The sequence below is a fragment of the Labrus mixtus genome, chromosome 13 (genome assembly GCF_963584025.1).
Source record: "Labrus mixtus chromosome 13, fLabMix1.1, whole genome shotgun sequence".
In the NCBI taxonomy this organism is placed as follows: Eukaryota; Metazoa; Chordata; class Actinopteri; order Labriformes; family Labridae; genus Labrus; species Labrus mixtus.
Genome location: NC_083624.1, coordinates 12,187,249 through 12,203,829, shown reverse-complemented (window position 1 = coordinate 12,203,829; position 16,581 = coordinate 12,187,249). Strand labels below are relative to the sequence as shown.

General features: G+C 38.5%; 1 protein-coding gene across 1 annotated transcript in view; it reads left to right on the top strand.

The window, feature by feature from the left end:
• Positions 1-16,581, top strand: part of lrp1bb (low density lipoprotein receptor-related protein 1Bb) — a 267,014-nt gene that overhangs the window by 100,002 nt on the left and 150,431 nt on the right. Inside the window, exon 3 of the mRNA XM_061053736.1 lies at positions 2,250-2,387. Within this exon, the coding sequence (XP_060909719.1) occupies positions 2,250-2,387 (138 nt within the window). The remainder of the gene's footprint in view (positions 1-2,249; positions 2,388-16,581) is intronic.

The following is a 16,581-nucleotide window of genomic DNA, read 5'->3' as shown; positions in this document are numbered from 1 at the left end:
ATGTAAAAGGAACATTTCATACTGATGCAGTATACATATTAATTGACACAATAAATTAAGTTTTACACTTGAATTTGGGTCACTTACAGCCTTCATGGACAAGGAATGTGCCAAAGCAATTGAGAAAAACACTGTACATTGTGTAAATTAAGATGCTTTTCAGTATATTACAAATTAAATTTGTATAAGAATGATTCAGTATTCTTTGCTGCATAATGCTCCTCATCACAGCTCATTTTGAGAAATAGACTCTTTGCACTTTTTTTTTCCTGGCTGAAACTGAACATATTTCTTATTGAGGAGATTCTAGATCAGGGCGCACTGTGGTTTACCTAAGAGGACATATATGGCTCATCCAGTATGCGGGGTGCATGGGTTTGAGCTATGTCCAACACACTGTGGAATTGGAAGTTAAGGAGGGAGAAGTTCCAGTATAGCTGTCACAGGATGGGTATACCTGACAAAGTGAACTACATATACAGCGTTAAGCAATCATCCGACATAGTACAGTAGTTTGAGAACTGACAGAGGAATTGAGCACCTCAGCTGTTGAGAGACCATCTGTGTACCCCTGCATGACAGATCAGAGCCGCTGAATATTCATGTGCCATCCCTCCCCTTATCACATTAGATTAGAACCCATGTGGCGAGAAAGCAAGGGGAGAGGCTGACAACACTGTTATGTTGTCAGAGACCCTCACAGCTGTGTGTTAAATAGTACATTTTCCAAATAGACGAGGTATGGTATGGCACTGGGTTAAATGTTCTGTAACAGTATGTTGGGAGTGAAAATGTCCTGTGTATTTTTGGATGCATTGCAATTAAACACCGAGATCTAACACTTATTTGAGTTTGATTCCAAGTGTGTGAGATTTAATTTAGCAACTCAAGCAACATTCTCCCCCTCTTTTATGAAAAATAATTGCTGACACAAAAGAGACCGAAAGTTAAAAATGCAGTCAGCCTTTTTATAACCATTGATGATAGTTTTGAGGGCTGAAACATCAGTTTAATTCAGTCAATTCATTCAAGCTTCTTCTATACTCGAGAGTTCATTGAAGGGCAACCCTCATTTACAATGACATTGAGTCGATAAATAATAATGATTTCAAAAGCAAGTTAAGACTTGATCATATTTAATACAATCTGTTTATATTTTTGTGGATTGAAATCTTAAAGGCGCACACGGAAGAAAATGAAAAAGTGCTGCCAGGAAGGAGCTGGAAGAGAAATGAAAAATGAGATGCTTAGAGCAGATTTTGGAGCCCTGCAGATGAGGCTGCCAGTTTGCCCACATATGAAATATGAACTCTCAGACAAGGTCACTTATATTTGACTTACCTAAATATGGCGTGAAAAAGGGTGTGAATAACTGGGGCTTGAAGAGATAGCCAAGACATTTATTATTGAAGAACTAGATCCCCTGCAACCTCTTATAAAGCAAACCTATATGGGCCATTATTGTATCGATACACAGCTACTTTTCCACAGATCCTTTCTGTAAATCAGCAGGGTATGGCAGCCCGCTTTGTAATAGCCCCGTTAATTGCAGGATACCTTACCTTACAAAGTGGAGATGGATGCTGTGAATAAGTATCCGCCCGGTCAAGATGGTCCAAATGTGCTTGAATGTGAGTTCTTTGTGGTGGGAGAACTCTGGGGATTGTTACAGATCCCTTCACGTAGGCGATAAATCCTCCACTTAAGTGGCTGCAACGGCACATTGGTAATTGATATCAATGTAGTTAAGGTGGAGATGTGACACATTACAGTAATGGTGCACTGGTCAGCTGTGTTTTATGTGCTCTTGTGACTGCCACGTGAACGAGGGTCACCTATGTGCCTCATGAATCCTTAAACAGCTGCTCTCTGCTGCCTGCCTGGCTGGCAGGGACAGCCAAGCAGTTTGTTACAAGACATTTGCAGTGCGGCTGCAAAGCAGCGCGGGGAGCATCTGTTGTGTGTAAAGAACAATGCTATGATGTATAAATACATTTGCATATGCATAGGTTCTTCCCGCCTTCTATAAACGAGGTCTTGAAGCATCAGCACTTTGAGAAGGTGCTCAAAAAATATACAGAGAAAAAAAACTGTTTACATGCAAAAAAATACGCTATGCAAAATGATTCGACATATGGTCTTCATTGTCGCTGCTATTCCATATGCTGAACAAAACATTGCTGAAAATTGCAATAGGTAGGTAAATAGGGATGTTGTTCTCTGACCCTCTCTTTTCCACTTCTCTACAGGTGCACAGGAAGTGGTGATCAAATGTCCTCTCAATCACGTACAGTGCATCGGGACAAAAAAATGTATTCACTTCAATAAACTCTGCAATGGAGCCAGAGACTGTGAGGATGGATATGATGAAGGAGTTCACTGTCGAGGTAAGAGTTAATTACTTTTTTTTTTTTTTATATCAGCTTGGGTTAAGAATACATGAATTAATATGCGTTCTCATTAGTATGCTAATTAAGCAGATCATGCTCATCTTATTTGGATTATTAATATCGTGAAATGTATTTTACAAATGATATCTGCATTAGATTTCTAAATTATATAACTGTGAAAAATGTTTTTATCACATATTAATGTGCTTTTATAAGATATTCATGATTGCTAAATTCAGCCAAGTTAATGTAAGCTAAATGTACTTTTTATTTTTACATCAATTTTAGGAGTGTATGGATCATTATAACAACCAACAGCTGTTTAATCTATCCTTTGTAGCACTTACATTCACCTCTTAATGCAAGAAGATAGATTTGCATAAATGCAAATTCATGAAATGATAGCATGAGCTGGCACTTTCTAACTTTAGTGGTGAAACTGGTTGCCAAGGTGACTTCTCATCATCCTTCCTGCCAGAGGAGGAGAGAGACACAGTGGGACAGCAACACCAGGTGTTGTGTTGTACACAAGTTTATGTTGTTGCTCGCATTCTTAGCAACTCTTCCAAGCTGCTATGGACACCTGGCCTCTGTGATGAAGCAGCGTCCGCCTCGTGATTGCTGCAGTCTTGGCACAACAGTGTCCCCAGTCTGGCAGTATCCGCCACCTTTTCTGACCTGTAAGACAGTTAAAGTCACGCTGGGCTTTGTCTATGTTTGAGTGCCGGGTGCAAGGATATGGTAGTTTTTGATTTGCAGCCGGGAAAAGTCCACAAGACTGTTTGCTGGCATGGAAAAGCAAACCACTGCTGTGTTGTTTTTACTTTCTAAGCTGTAGCCGGCAATGATGATTTTGCATTCTCGATTGCCTTGGAACAGGAAAAGAATATTGTATATGTGTTGATAAAAAAGGATACTGTGACTGAATTTTTATTTTTTATTCAATAATGCTGATCAAGTTTATTGATCTAACAAAAATGCACCAAGTAAAAATAAATGAGTATATTTAGATAGAACTGCAACCTTTCTTTGTTATGCATGAGGGCCATTGGTTGATACAGAAAAAATAATCTTACTGCAACAGTGCACATTTCATACTCTTCTCCAACTTCTCTCCACATCTGACAAATTGGTTCTAACTCTGAAATGCTCCTCAGGGTTAATACCTTAAGGTCTGTTCATCGTACTGAAATGCACAGCAGGAGAGGTCCACAAGCCTCGTTCAAAGACTGTGTTCACGTCATGTCAGGTTTAATGAAAATGCTAAAAGCATCCTGGGAGAAATGCTTAAGTCAGCCCAGGACGAACACTCGGGCAGTTTCTGCAGGCTCAGGTAACTCCCATTCCCTGTATGGTACAGGGAATGTGTGTCACCACAGGCGGGAAAATGGTAGTTAATCTAGTGATGCTGGAAGGACGAGGTAATAAAAAACTAAATGTTCAGCTGCTCTATCAGCTACCTTATTTAACCTCAGTAAGTATAGGTTCATGGGAAGGACTCCTTCATATATACAGCAGTGCTAAGTAGCTATAATGATAAAACATACTCCTGCTTCCAACTGGCAAATTACTCTCTCTATTACAGATCCCCCAAAAGGAAGCTGATTAGACCTTAATACAATACAACTGGCTGGAATACAATTTCAATTTAAATACTTCTCCTTGTTCTAAGAAACTGGGAGCACTTTTGAGTAATTGGCCACAGTCTCCCAGAGAGAGGGGGGGGGGGGGGGGGGGACATGAAAGAAACAAGGTCACATAAAGACTTCCTTTTAATGGAATTCTGTCAAACCAACAAGAAAACACTGATGCCTCCCTCAAAACTAAATCAGTGCAAATTGTAATTTAGGACAAAAAAAAAGCAGTACAGAAAAATAACCTTTCCTCTTATTACTTAGTTCATAAGCCGACGTAATATTGGATAAATAGAAGAGAAGCACAGAAGTAAGTACATAGAGAGCACAAAAAAAAGTCTTTAATGTGAACCTACTCTTTGCCAATAAAGAGTATTCACTCAATATTCAAAAGTGAATCCAAGCCTTAAAGCAGTTTTTTTTTTTTGAGAGGTGGTGTCAAAACCTTCCCTCTCCAAAGAGTTACATGAAGGATAGAGCCACATTTGAATTACCAAAAAATCCACAAGCTCGTTTTCTCCCCTATGCATCAGCCTAATTTGGATGTACTGCTTTGCATTTGAAAAAAAGAACGTGTTCAAAGCATCAGGGTTAGAATGTCAGGTATTTTAATGCCAAGGAATAGCAAATAAGAGAGCTACTTCATATTTCATGGAGTGTTACATTCCAAACTTTCTTTCACTGAAAGTTTCACTGCAGTATCACTGAATGTTAGTTTAAAATCTGTAATCAAACATTTTAAACTAGTTCCAAGGTAAAGGGGGGAAAAAAAATCTTTCATGATTTGATTTATTATGCGCTACGCTTTGGACAAACTCAACTTACATTGTTGTGTCTTGGTCATCCTGATACTTGAAGGTCACGTATTATGATTTTCCTTTATTGACATCTGTAAGAGTAGCATAATCAATTGGGCATGGATGGAGAAAGCCCGAGCCACCCAAGCCCTACCAGAGAGGGATGTGGTCAGACTCAGCTCATTTCCATTTAAAGCTACAGGAACAGGGCTGTCCAGGGCTAAAATAGAGGGATTTATATTCATGCTAATATACAGGATCAGAGTGGATTTTTTCACAAGAAACCTCTCAGACAAGTCTGGAGACCTATGAGACTTATTTAAACTTGTTGAAAAGGGGTATAATATGTGACCTTTAACTTTCACTTTTCACATCATGGCTGCAAACATTTGCTTTCTTGTGTTTCATTGTTGTCTCTTGGCCATCCTGGCACTTAACTTCCCTATAGCCTTGTAAACCTGAGCAAGGTTTACTTTCATAATCACTGATTTATCTTCAACTTTGTTGGCCTCCTCTTTATTGTCTGACTTTATATGTGTGTATTTCATACACCCCTTGTCAGTAAATGAGTAACAAGGCACCTCTGTGTTCTATCTTATGTTAGGACTGTGTGATCTGAATGCAAACAATCCTAATGCAACACTGCAGCCTGCTGCTTTCACTGCCTTGCCTACAACCGTAGAGAGATTGTTTTTTTCTAAAGGAAAAAACGCTCTTGTGGAATGATTTGAATTATTTTTATCAATTCATCTTTCAGTAAAGATAATGCACTACAGTCTCAACTGAGCGTCGGTGACACAAGAGTTCATGCAGGGCCTCACACTGTACAGTATGTTCACTCCCATATGGACAGACCAATCTCATTGGGAAGCAGGAGAAATTGAGGTCACCAAAGAGAAGTTTTAGGCGACCAGCTGGGCCTCTTAGAGAACTTTTTCTTTTTTTTTTTCATCTCCTTCCTTCCCACCTCTAACGAATATACATGTTGAACATCCCGAGAGGCCTTGGTACGACGCTGCCCAGATGGAAAAAAAACAGCCTTTTTGTCTTTTTGTTCACCTTCAGGAAACGTACTCATTTTTAATCTCATGCTCATGGCTGTGCTGTGGGTTTTCTCAAGTCTTTACAGCTCGCATTGAGAAGGCCAAAAGTCAGACTTAAACATCAAAATATATGTATTCAGCTGCATACTTCATATGTCTCAGAATGCAAATATAAACAATATGCCTCAGAAATAACATGGTGAAGAAGGCGAACACTGGGATTTGAGCACTTAGTCATCCTGTATAGCTTGGCACAAAGTCTCTCCTAGATTTAGAAATAAAAGCTTAATTCAGATCTCAGGCTTAATCCATGTCTGTTATAACAGTTAGCTAAATGTTTTGCTTTCTTCTAAATTAATCCGTGAAGTATCTGTTGTTGTCGCGGGAACAAACATGATGACAAAATATCTGTGTTCTGGTATTTTCCATTTATGTAGAAAAATAAATATTTGTCAGTACCAAGCGCTTAGTTTCTCATTCCTGCTTTCTTCACAAACAAAGAGAGAATCTAGTAAGAGATTGTATGGCACATTTACAAGAGTGTCTTTAAAGATTACAGATGGATTTGACGCCAACTCAACACCGTCTCATGGCAGTCCCAAAGTTAGTCAGCAATGCAGCTGTGACAATATCCATAGTGCAGAAAATTAAAATACTGAATGTTAAAAACCTTATGATTTCCTTTTGTAAGCTTTTTTCAGCTTTTTATTTCCACAGCTGTTAATAATGGTTGTAATAATTGTATGAAAGCCTTTGACTCATTAACCAGGTTATTGAATCCAGTTAAATTAAGACGCTTATTCTGTTGTGTTTTATAGCTCGAAGCCTTTAAGTTCCTTTGACTGATGCCTTGTATTTTGCCTTTGGTAGAATGAGTTATATAAGAAGCGCAATAAAGGAAAAGAAGAAACCTAATATGTATGTATTTATAATAGGCCTGTCCATGACTAAGGATTTACATAGAGAAACCTGAGTCGTCAGGTTTAGATTTTGTTTTTTTTGCACTCATTGATCCATATTCTCATTCGAGTTTGACCACATCATAAAACTATTTGTCTTCAAGACTTATAATAACAATTTATTCTATGTTAGGACTTGATCTATCATTTTTCTCACTCATTAAGTCTGTATTAATGTGACCATATAAGTATATTACACACATCTTCTACAGCAGACACACACACACACACACAGACAGCCCAGTGTGTGTGGATCAGACCTCTTACAAACAAACAGCGTCTTTTATTTTTACCATTTGTAGACATACTGAACTCTCCTGATCATAATAGCCCTCCAAAAATAGAGTCCAGTAAAAGATTTCATTCAAACACTTTACATCCATAACGATTCAGGGAACTGTTAAAAAAAACTCTGTTGCTCTGCTGACCTTTTGTAGAGACACCTCCTAACATAATATAACAGCCTTTGTTGAAAGGAAGTGCCTCCCCATTTTCTAACATACAATTGCACACGACTGTGCTGATGACTGACATTTCTTGTAGCCAATCAAATTCTTAAAACATGTATCTATCAAAACTTTGGGGTGATTTCTTCATGAACAGACTAGGCCATGAGGCATGAAGTATTTGGAGAAAATGGGCAAATCTATGTAAGACGTAAAACACCCCCATATAGCTGGAATGGAATGATCCTATGTGCTCGATTATGAGGCTCTGACAAAACGCATCATCGAGTATTTGAATAAATAGGGTCACCTCTAATTTGTAGATGGATAGATTCTGAGTATTGGCTTTAGATACATGTATGTTGTTACTGTAGCACACTTGAGCTTGTATAGCTCTTTTCTAGTCTTCTTACTACTCAAAGTGCTTGTACACCGCAGGTCACACCTACACATTCACACCCTGATGGCAGAGGCTGCTGAGTAAAGTATCCATACATATTATGCAATACATTCATACACATTCATACATAACCAGTGAAGCAGCAGGAGCAACTTGGGGTACTGTGTCTTGCCCAAGGACACATCGGATACGTATCTGCAGACGCTGGGGATTGTACCCCTGACCTTCCAGTTGAGAGACCACCGACTCTACCACTGAGCCACAGCCACCCTTGTGTGTCATCAAAGAGTGAATATAGCTCTTTGTGTGTGAGTGCCCAGAGAGATCATCATCATTAGATTGTATGGCTCTGATATGAATAATAAAAAAACAGTCTGGGCTCAGTTTTCATGGCAGTACGGACACAGGCATAAGCAGAGCTATGAGATTGTGAGATGGCCTTGCCCATTGGTATAATATCGTGGGCCCTTTTCTGTTCATACGACACGAAGGTAGAACAAGCAATCAAATAGAAGCTGCATGTAAATTGGAGTGCATGGTTACAACAAGTGATTACAAGGGGACCCACATAATATATGCATGTTACATATGATTATAGAAATAGCAGAAACACAATTTTCCACATCTTATTGCATTTGCTGTGTGGAATAACGTGTGAGTCTTTTGGGAATACAGATGTTTCTTTGAGCCTTCCCATGAGGGAGCGCTTCTGTGCTGTACTTCAGATCAAACCGAATTAAAACAGTATCACTGCTTCAAAACACACATACACTTTTTACCTGTTTACTTTAGGGGTGGAAAAAACAGCACTTTCATTATATTTTGTCAGTACTAGACCGTTAAAAATATAATTTATAATATGGGTAGCTGATAAGTAGCTGCCTAAGTGTCATTGAAAAAAACCAAGGACTCATTAAACATACAAGTAGGCTATGAAAAAAAAATAAAGTGTTACCAACATTAAGTCAATCTTCAATTTAAATGAGATATTTTTGGTTGCGCACTTAAAAATGTAAACAGTGACTGTTAGTATGGGGACATAATGCAGCATGAAGTCTCCTACTTCCTCTGACATTTAGACAACACACTAATGTCTGGCATATTTATTCCTGACTAAGCTGGACCAAACCCATTACATTCATCATTACTAACCTCATTTTGTAATAGCTCATGATTATTTGACATTTACTGCTGAATAAGTCATCATAATTTGTTGATGAAGTGTAGGGCAGGCTTTAAAATTCTCCCCGCACAGAAAACAAGTCAATTTGAAATTTAAAAAAGCAGCCGGGGAGGATGTTCATGCTTTGTTAAGCGTCCGGCATTGATGTGCATGTGATGCTAGTTTAGACAGGGTTTGATGGAGAAGCATTGTCTGGCTATGACTTGATTCTCATACTGTATCCAGACCCACACTCCAATAGGGGGTTATTTTTACGCTCTACTCAATGTGCTCTCTCTCTTATCGCCAATGAAAGAGCTGCTTCACTGCTCACAATACGACTAGAACTGCCACAAAAAGCATGAGGTCTTTCCAGTAGGGGAAGTTTGTTGATCCCTGATCTCTTCCTTCTCTCTCTTTGTGATAAGCTTTCACTTGTGTTCTCTTGGGGGGGAAATGGATCAATGTTTTACATTAACTGTCCTGTACTTCCTCTGTCTAAATGTCTTTCTTGTGAGTCTGAATGAAGTCTTAATCTCTCCTGTGCTCTGCAATTTCAAAAGTTTGACTTTGGTAATAGTTAAGTAAAAGCTTTGTGATGTAAAGATTTGGAAAGGAGGCAATTTCCAAATGTGAACTTCAACAATTTGAATTTAATGCTGACTTACCTGCCTTGAGGTTAACATAATTCAATTCGTCATCTTCTTCTTCCGTGTCGTCTGACTGAATGCCAGACGTTTTTAATCAATCTTGAAGCTATCAGACGAGTTTCCCTCCAAAACTTGCATACCTATTTTTCTTCTTCATCATCTTCTTCTTTTGGTTTTATGGCAGGTTGCAACCATGACCTGAAAAGGTGCATACCGCCACTGACTGTACCGGAGTATGTAGCACAAACTATATGAGACCACATGAAAGAAAAACAACTAAAAATGTAATCCTATGATATTACCTTATATCATTCAAGTACTCCACAACAGCATTCTGTGTTTCCTTTACCCCTTCTCTCATTATTCACAGTATTCCCTCAGGGATCCATTTTCTTCCTGCCTTGCTTGTCTTTTGATTTAGTCTAATCCTCTCTTCCTTTTATTATCTACAATGTAACAGTATGTGTTTTCCACTCTCTGTGATTTTTCATTACAAATTTATCTGATTAACTTTAACCTTTAACTTTAACAAAAATAATGTTTTTATTTAGCCCCGTACTGTCAAACTTTAGTCAAACTAAAACTACCTCCTCTCTTATATTCTTTCAAAGTACACCTTGTGCATTGATAGATTTCTGCACATTGTAATATTTCCTTCCACTACTATCTCTAATTTTTTCATAATGTATTTTATTTTGAACATCTTGGTTTCTACTTTACCAAAAGGTATTTTTATAACATCCCTAATCCTGGTTGCATCGTTTCTCTTACGCTACATTCTCTGACTTCTCCAGAAAGAGGTGGGACTTAACCTCCCATAGCCTATCAGGAGTCAGCATTCCCTGAGCCAATGTGAGCAGAATCTAAGGGACACTACTCTGATTGACAGATTACAAAAAAATAGGCAATAATATAAAAAAATAAACAACATTACGCAGCCCAATTTTTCTACTGTGCTACATAGCTACCAGGTTGCTCAGCTCAGAAGTTGCTCAATATAAAAGACAGCTCGTAAACAGAGTTGTCTAAATCCTTGGGCTACACTTTTTTAGAACACATCATCAGCAATTTAAGCTTATCACATTAAAGCTCAGAACTGACACCTGTAAAAGGAGTGTTGTGAAACTTGTCTTTCCTGCCTCTGAAGCCAACATCAATGTTAGCTATTGCAGCTAAAGTGTAGACCAGCCAGCAGGAGCATCAGGTGTTGTCAGTCCACTACAAAATATTGTTTTTCAGCAGTTAATCAGAATTTGCTAACTCGGCTGCAGCTAACCATTAATCTACTGCCATGAATTGTTAAAAGTCTTTTTCAGCATATTTTTCAGCCCATTAGTTGAAAATACACCAAGCTCCAGTAAGATTTAGCTGATGGCTTAGGTTGAATATAATATGTGAAGCCTTTAGAATTCAGTTGACATAGCATTCATTAAACATTTTCATTTTGAGCGTTGATGTTTTGCATGTAAGAAAAATAATCATGAAAATTAAATTCATAGATTTTGAATGCAGATATGCAGATATGCATGCGTTGGAAGATGCACATTTTTTCCCGATAATATTTACTGCAGTCAGCACGTGGAATTGCAGACATCTAAGATTGAGATTATTCAATACCATGTTGAGCTTCAACGATCATTTTTTTTTTTTTAAATCCTGCATCCTGTCACTGAAAGCAGATTAGCCGTTATATACCTGTACTCAGATTTATTATGCAGAAAACATGTTGACTTTAACAACGTTGATTTAAAATAAGAAAACATTAATAACACAGAGGGCAAAGACAAACATTGTCATATATTGCTCTAGAGCATAGTTGGCTGTGATTAAACACCTGATTGTACTCTCTAAACAGATAAGCGAAAATAATCCTCGGAAAGCCACCGAGTGTTAACAGTGATGAGGTGAGGTTGCCTCTGCAGCTCTGTGCTTAGACAGGCTCTCTAATGTATTTGATTCAGCTATATTTGGATCTCTTTCTGCCACATAAGGGTAATCTGGACCTTTATGCAGAGATGATTTCCATGGCAGAGAACAACTTTTCAAAGGCAATGTTTTTGCCCTCTGCAGAAAACACAGTGATTTCGAAGTTATTCAGGGATTTGAATTATAGTTGCCATCTGAGTAAATTTGGCAGAAAAGTAGCAGAATAAAGTCTCATTACTACTTCGAAGTGAAAATGCCCTATTCCTCAGTGCATCTTCTTTGGCAAACACATGCCTACTTTATAGTAGAAGTCTTTGAAAAGACTTTGGAAAGTCTGAAGTCTGACACCCTGGGGCGCCAGAGGGCCTGGCAGTTATGTCACGCTGTAGTCCTAGTCGCAGCGACCATGGGTTCGACTCCGACCTCGGCCCTTTGCTGCATGTCGTTCCCCACTCTCACCTTCCCATGTTTCCTGTTTCTCTTCAGCTGTCCTATCCAATAAAGGCATACATGGCCCCCCAAATAAAAATAAAAATTAAAAAAACACATCTGACACCTTTAGGTTCACTTCAAAAGACAATTAAGTCACAGAGTCAAACATTTCAGAGTAGGTGTCTTTGGACACAGCTGCCTTCGTGTGTGCAGTGGTTTGTGTTATCTGCAGTGATCAATGGCGCGATGTTAGTTTAGCATGACAAGCTAACAGATTGCTAACAGGACACCACCTTGTTATTTTACTGCCTCACTGGAGCAAACCACCACAGCCGCGCAACTCTTTCAAAACAACTCTTGGAAAATTGGCATTGACAGTTCAATCCCATGGAAAGTCATTTGGTGGAGGACAAACATTAAACATTTATTTTCAATATGATATTCTGACACAAAAAATAAAAAATGTATTAATTTACATTTTATTATTTTCTTTGAATGAATCCCAAAGAAACAATGCCACACAAAAATGTCCCTCTGACTGCTCAAAGCGCTTTTTATACGGCAGGTCACATGTGAAACCCATTCGCAGCCATTCATGCACTGATGAGGGAGGCTGCTATGTGTCCATCAGTATTAACTTTTTCCATTCATACAAAATTCAACCAGTAACAAACGAAGCAGCGGGAACAACTTGGGGTTAAATGTCTTGTCCTAGGACATATTGGATATTTGGCTTCAGATTCTTGGGATCAAACCCCCCACTTTCCGGTTGAGAGATGACCAACTCTACCACTGAGCCACAGCTGCAGCCACCTATAAACATTTTGCTACATTTTGTTATAATAAAGCAGCAGAAAACAAACAATGTCAAACAAGAACCTTCCGCACACTCTGTCTCTGACAACATTCAATTATCTCACTTGATTAACTTTCATTACAACAACTCAAACAAACAAACAAACACTTCTCTCCGGGGTGAAGGAGCCTCTGATAAGTGATGCACTTGTTCCCAAATAACTAGCCATGAGTATGGCGTCTCAGTAGGTTGAAAATGTGCTAGCAACCAGCCTAGCAGACTGTAACATATTAGCATATTTATTAATTTTTCCACCCTCTAATGGATGGAACATTTACAGTGAGTAGTGAAAGTGATTGCTCGCATTTCTCTGGTGATACTCTGCAATGTCCTTTTTTGTCTGTTATTCTACTTCACTGCAGTCACTCTGCCAGAGAAAAAAGTTTCAACTTTCAATAGTAATTTCCAATGTCTACGCTTGTTATAGATGGACGTGATGATTTAAGGTAATAACCAAGGATTTTGTCAAAGTAATTCCAGTCTTAAACTCAGCTACTTTTGAATTCTGCGACAGACTGTGCTCTGCTGTTTGAGGAGATAGAGTTGCAAGGCTTGTTATCTTAGTAACACAGGGTACGATTGATTGCCTGGCCCCACTACACAGTATATAAATAACAGCAAACACTGGCAATCAATATTTCATGCATCTTACTTTGTTGTTCCAAACACTGACAAGACATTGTCACTCATATCATGACTTTCCCTAATATGAGGAAACAATCCGGTGTCATCAAATCCTATTACAGCGGATTTTCTTTTTCAGGAGTGGCTAGAATTAAAATTTCATTGTTTGCTGGAAGATTTCGACACCCACAAACCATGCTGTTTCTTCAAATATTTAAGGGCATGTCAGAAGCCTGGCAGTGCACCAGTTTTCAAATCCCTCAGCGAATTGTGCTTTGAGGGATTAACAACATTTACTGTCACATTTGAGCCCTAGTTTAAGCTACGGGATTAAATTTTCTGAAAACTACACGTATATGTGCTTGTATTGCTCAATTTCTCGGGAAAATGATACCTTCTAGACCATCCGGACAGCTCTGTGTCACATCAAAGTCGACATACTTAAGCTTCTCTGATAACTTTCTAAAGCCTTGTCAATAAATTGTGTCACTGCAATTATTGCACTACTTATACAAATAATATGTCCCAGCTCTCTCTTTGGAAACTCTTGAATGTTTGAACCTTGGGGATTTCATGACCCAGTTTCATCGCTGTGGAATCAATCTTGTCACTCTTGCCACCCAGAGGATACCAACCCCAGCTTCAGACCTACAGAATGGGTTAAGTCTCATGGATTACGGATGAGAAATCATCTCGCTAAAGGTCCTTGTCACAGCCAGTGATGTACCTGTGTTGAGTTTGCGTTTTAAATTGGCCCCACATTAATTTTCAGGCCTTGATTGCAAACAGAGATCAGGGCTGGCTTTTCACAAAGAAAGGCCATGGCTATCCACATGGGGAAACCATAATTAGGCCAGATGGGGCAATCTAACTGTTAGCCCTGGGTTAGTCTCTTTACCCATAGTGGGCCTTCTTGTTTGTATTGGCAGAGGGACAGTAAACCCCTCACCATTCATGCTCTGCCAATCAGTGTGGCTGATTGTGGAAGGTCTGAGCACTTCTGCCCAGGTGGTCTGTTAGAAAGATATTTGACGTTTCTGTTTGATTGTTGCTGTTAAGTCAATATCATGTGTCTCTAATATGCAGAAATAAAATGGTACTATATTTCTTCATTGGTGTGATGAAAACATTTGTTTGGATCAAATTTAGAAAACTCCAGAAACTATGCTTTTACTCACCTGGCAGCATCAAAGATTTACGCTTCTTGGTGGGCACCCCATCCTTAAATGTTGAATTACATTTGAGAGTGGTTGTTGCTAGGCGACAGACTGTGACCTTCCTTGGTGAACTACTCACTAATGCACATCTTAGTCTACAAATATTGACACAAGACAAGACCTCATAGCCCTGGTTGTGTTCTAGTGTTAACAACATTTTAAACACTGCTAGCTCCTTGAAATGGGAACACTGCCATGCTAAAATAAACATACTTAATATCCATTAATATCATGCCATATCAAAAATCTGCTATGTAAACCGTAGCTTCTGCACAGGTCAGTATTGTGTGTTCTGGCTTAAGCTGTGCCTTTTATGGACTTCCTGTGTGGGTGTTAGAAATGAGGAAAAAGGACAAACAACTTATATCTATCATGGTCCACCCACAAAAATATTGGGCCTCATTCAGAAATATCTTCAGATTTTTCTTTAATGTTTTCTTAAGACAGTTCAAAAGAAAAAGCTACATTTGCTCTTTAATTGGTGAAAGTCCCCTGTTATGCCTTTACAAGGGCATGCTACTGCATGCTCATGGCACACAGACAGAAGTTACACTGGTTGGAAATGGGAAGTCGAGAGACGTCGGTAATTCTCAGAATAATTTCTTGAAATGATTTAGTACTTGATAGATATGTAGATGTAGATGTAACTTTCTCACAACCCGTGTCAAAGCAACAGAGCCTCATCCGAGCTACCCTTTTTTCAACTAGCCATCTTTTTTTTCTAACCAGGCATAATGTGAAAACAGATGGAATTAATTTTGTGCAATTGCTAGATCATTCTGTTGATACATCTGATTAGAGCAAATGAGACTGCAGCAGACTACAAATGAGACCGAGCTCACTGTTGAATGAATGCACATCCCTCTGTGTGTTTCATCTGAGTAACATTTAGCTACATATTTCAAGAGTTTTCTACTTTGTGGAAGAGGATAGGATGTTTGGGCTCATGCTGTTTACTGTTTTATGTCTGTTTGTTCAGAAACTCATAAATATTTGTGAATGTTCGCTGAACTTCAGCTCACTCTTCTTTTCAAGGTGCAGTCATTATACATATTTTGAGAAGATAATAGAAGAAGAAAAAGAGACGCATACTAACAATATGCAGACTCAGAGACAAAAAAAATGGAAACCTTGAGAAGAAAGAATTAGTAAAAAAAAAAAAGTAAATTAGACAAGTAGAAAAAAAAAGGTCCACTTTCTCCTCATCTGCTGTATGAAGCGTTCAGAAAGAGCTTCCTGTGCCAGCTTACAGCAGCAGAGCCACATGAGGATTTAATGAGACTTTGTTTAGCAGAAGAGCCACATTGTATTAAGATTATGATTATGATTGCCACCTTTTAAGATTAACAGGTAGTTAGTTCACTTAAATGTGTTATTTTAATAATAATTTAATTGTAATTGAGCGGCTGTGGTTCAGTTGGTCGTCGGCCGTCTCCTAACCGGAAGGTCAGGGGTTTGATCCCCAGCTAATGCAGCCAAATATCCAATGTGTCCTTGGGCAAGACACTTCATCCCAATTTGCTCCCGCTGCTTCGTAAAGGGCGAGTGAATGTGTATTATTAATGTTTATGTATGGATTAGTTACTTCTAATGGTCACTTTACAAAGAAACCTCTGCGTTCAGTGTGTGAATGTGTAGGTGTGACATGCGGTGTAAAATCGCTTTGAGTAGTCAGAAGACTAGAAAAGAACTATACAAGCACAAGTCGATTTACAATTTTATTATGTTTAATGTCTTTTTGTACATGTTTTATGTGTATATATGTATCTATTCGAAAAAAGATGTAACATAATTGCTAAATGTTTTATTGTGTTAAATTGTTGTTGATTGTTTTGATAATATCTTCTTTGGCAGTAGCGGTTGTTACCATTCATTCCAATAATGCATCTTGAACTCCTTTAAGAAGAAATGAAGCGTTACTCAGTTTCAGATTTGAGTTTATTTTTCCTTTCCGTTGTGTCTCTCCAAGTCACATTTGTCTAATGTTGAAGAGGTATTTAAGAGTATGTTTCCATGAATGCAAGGAGTTACTAATAATTTCTTAG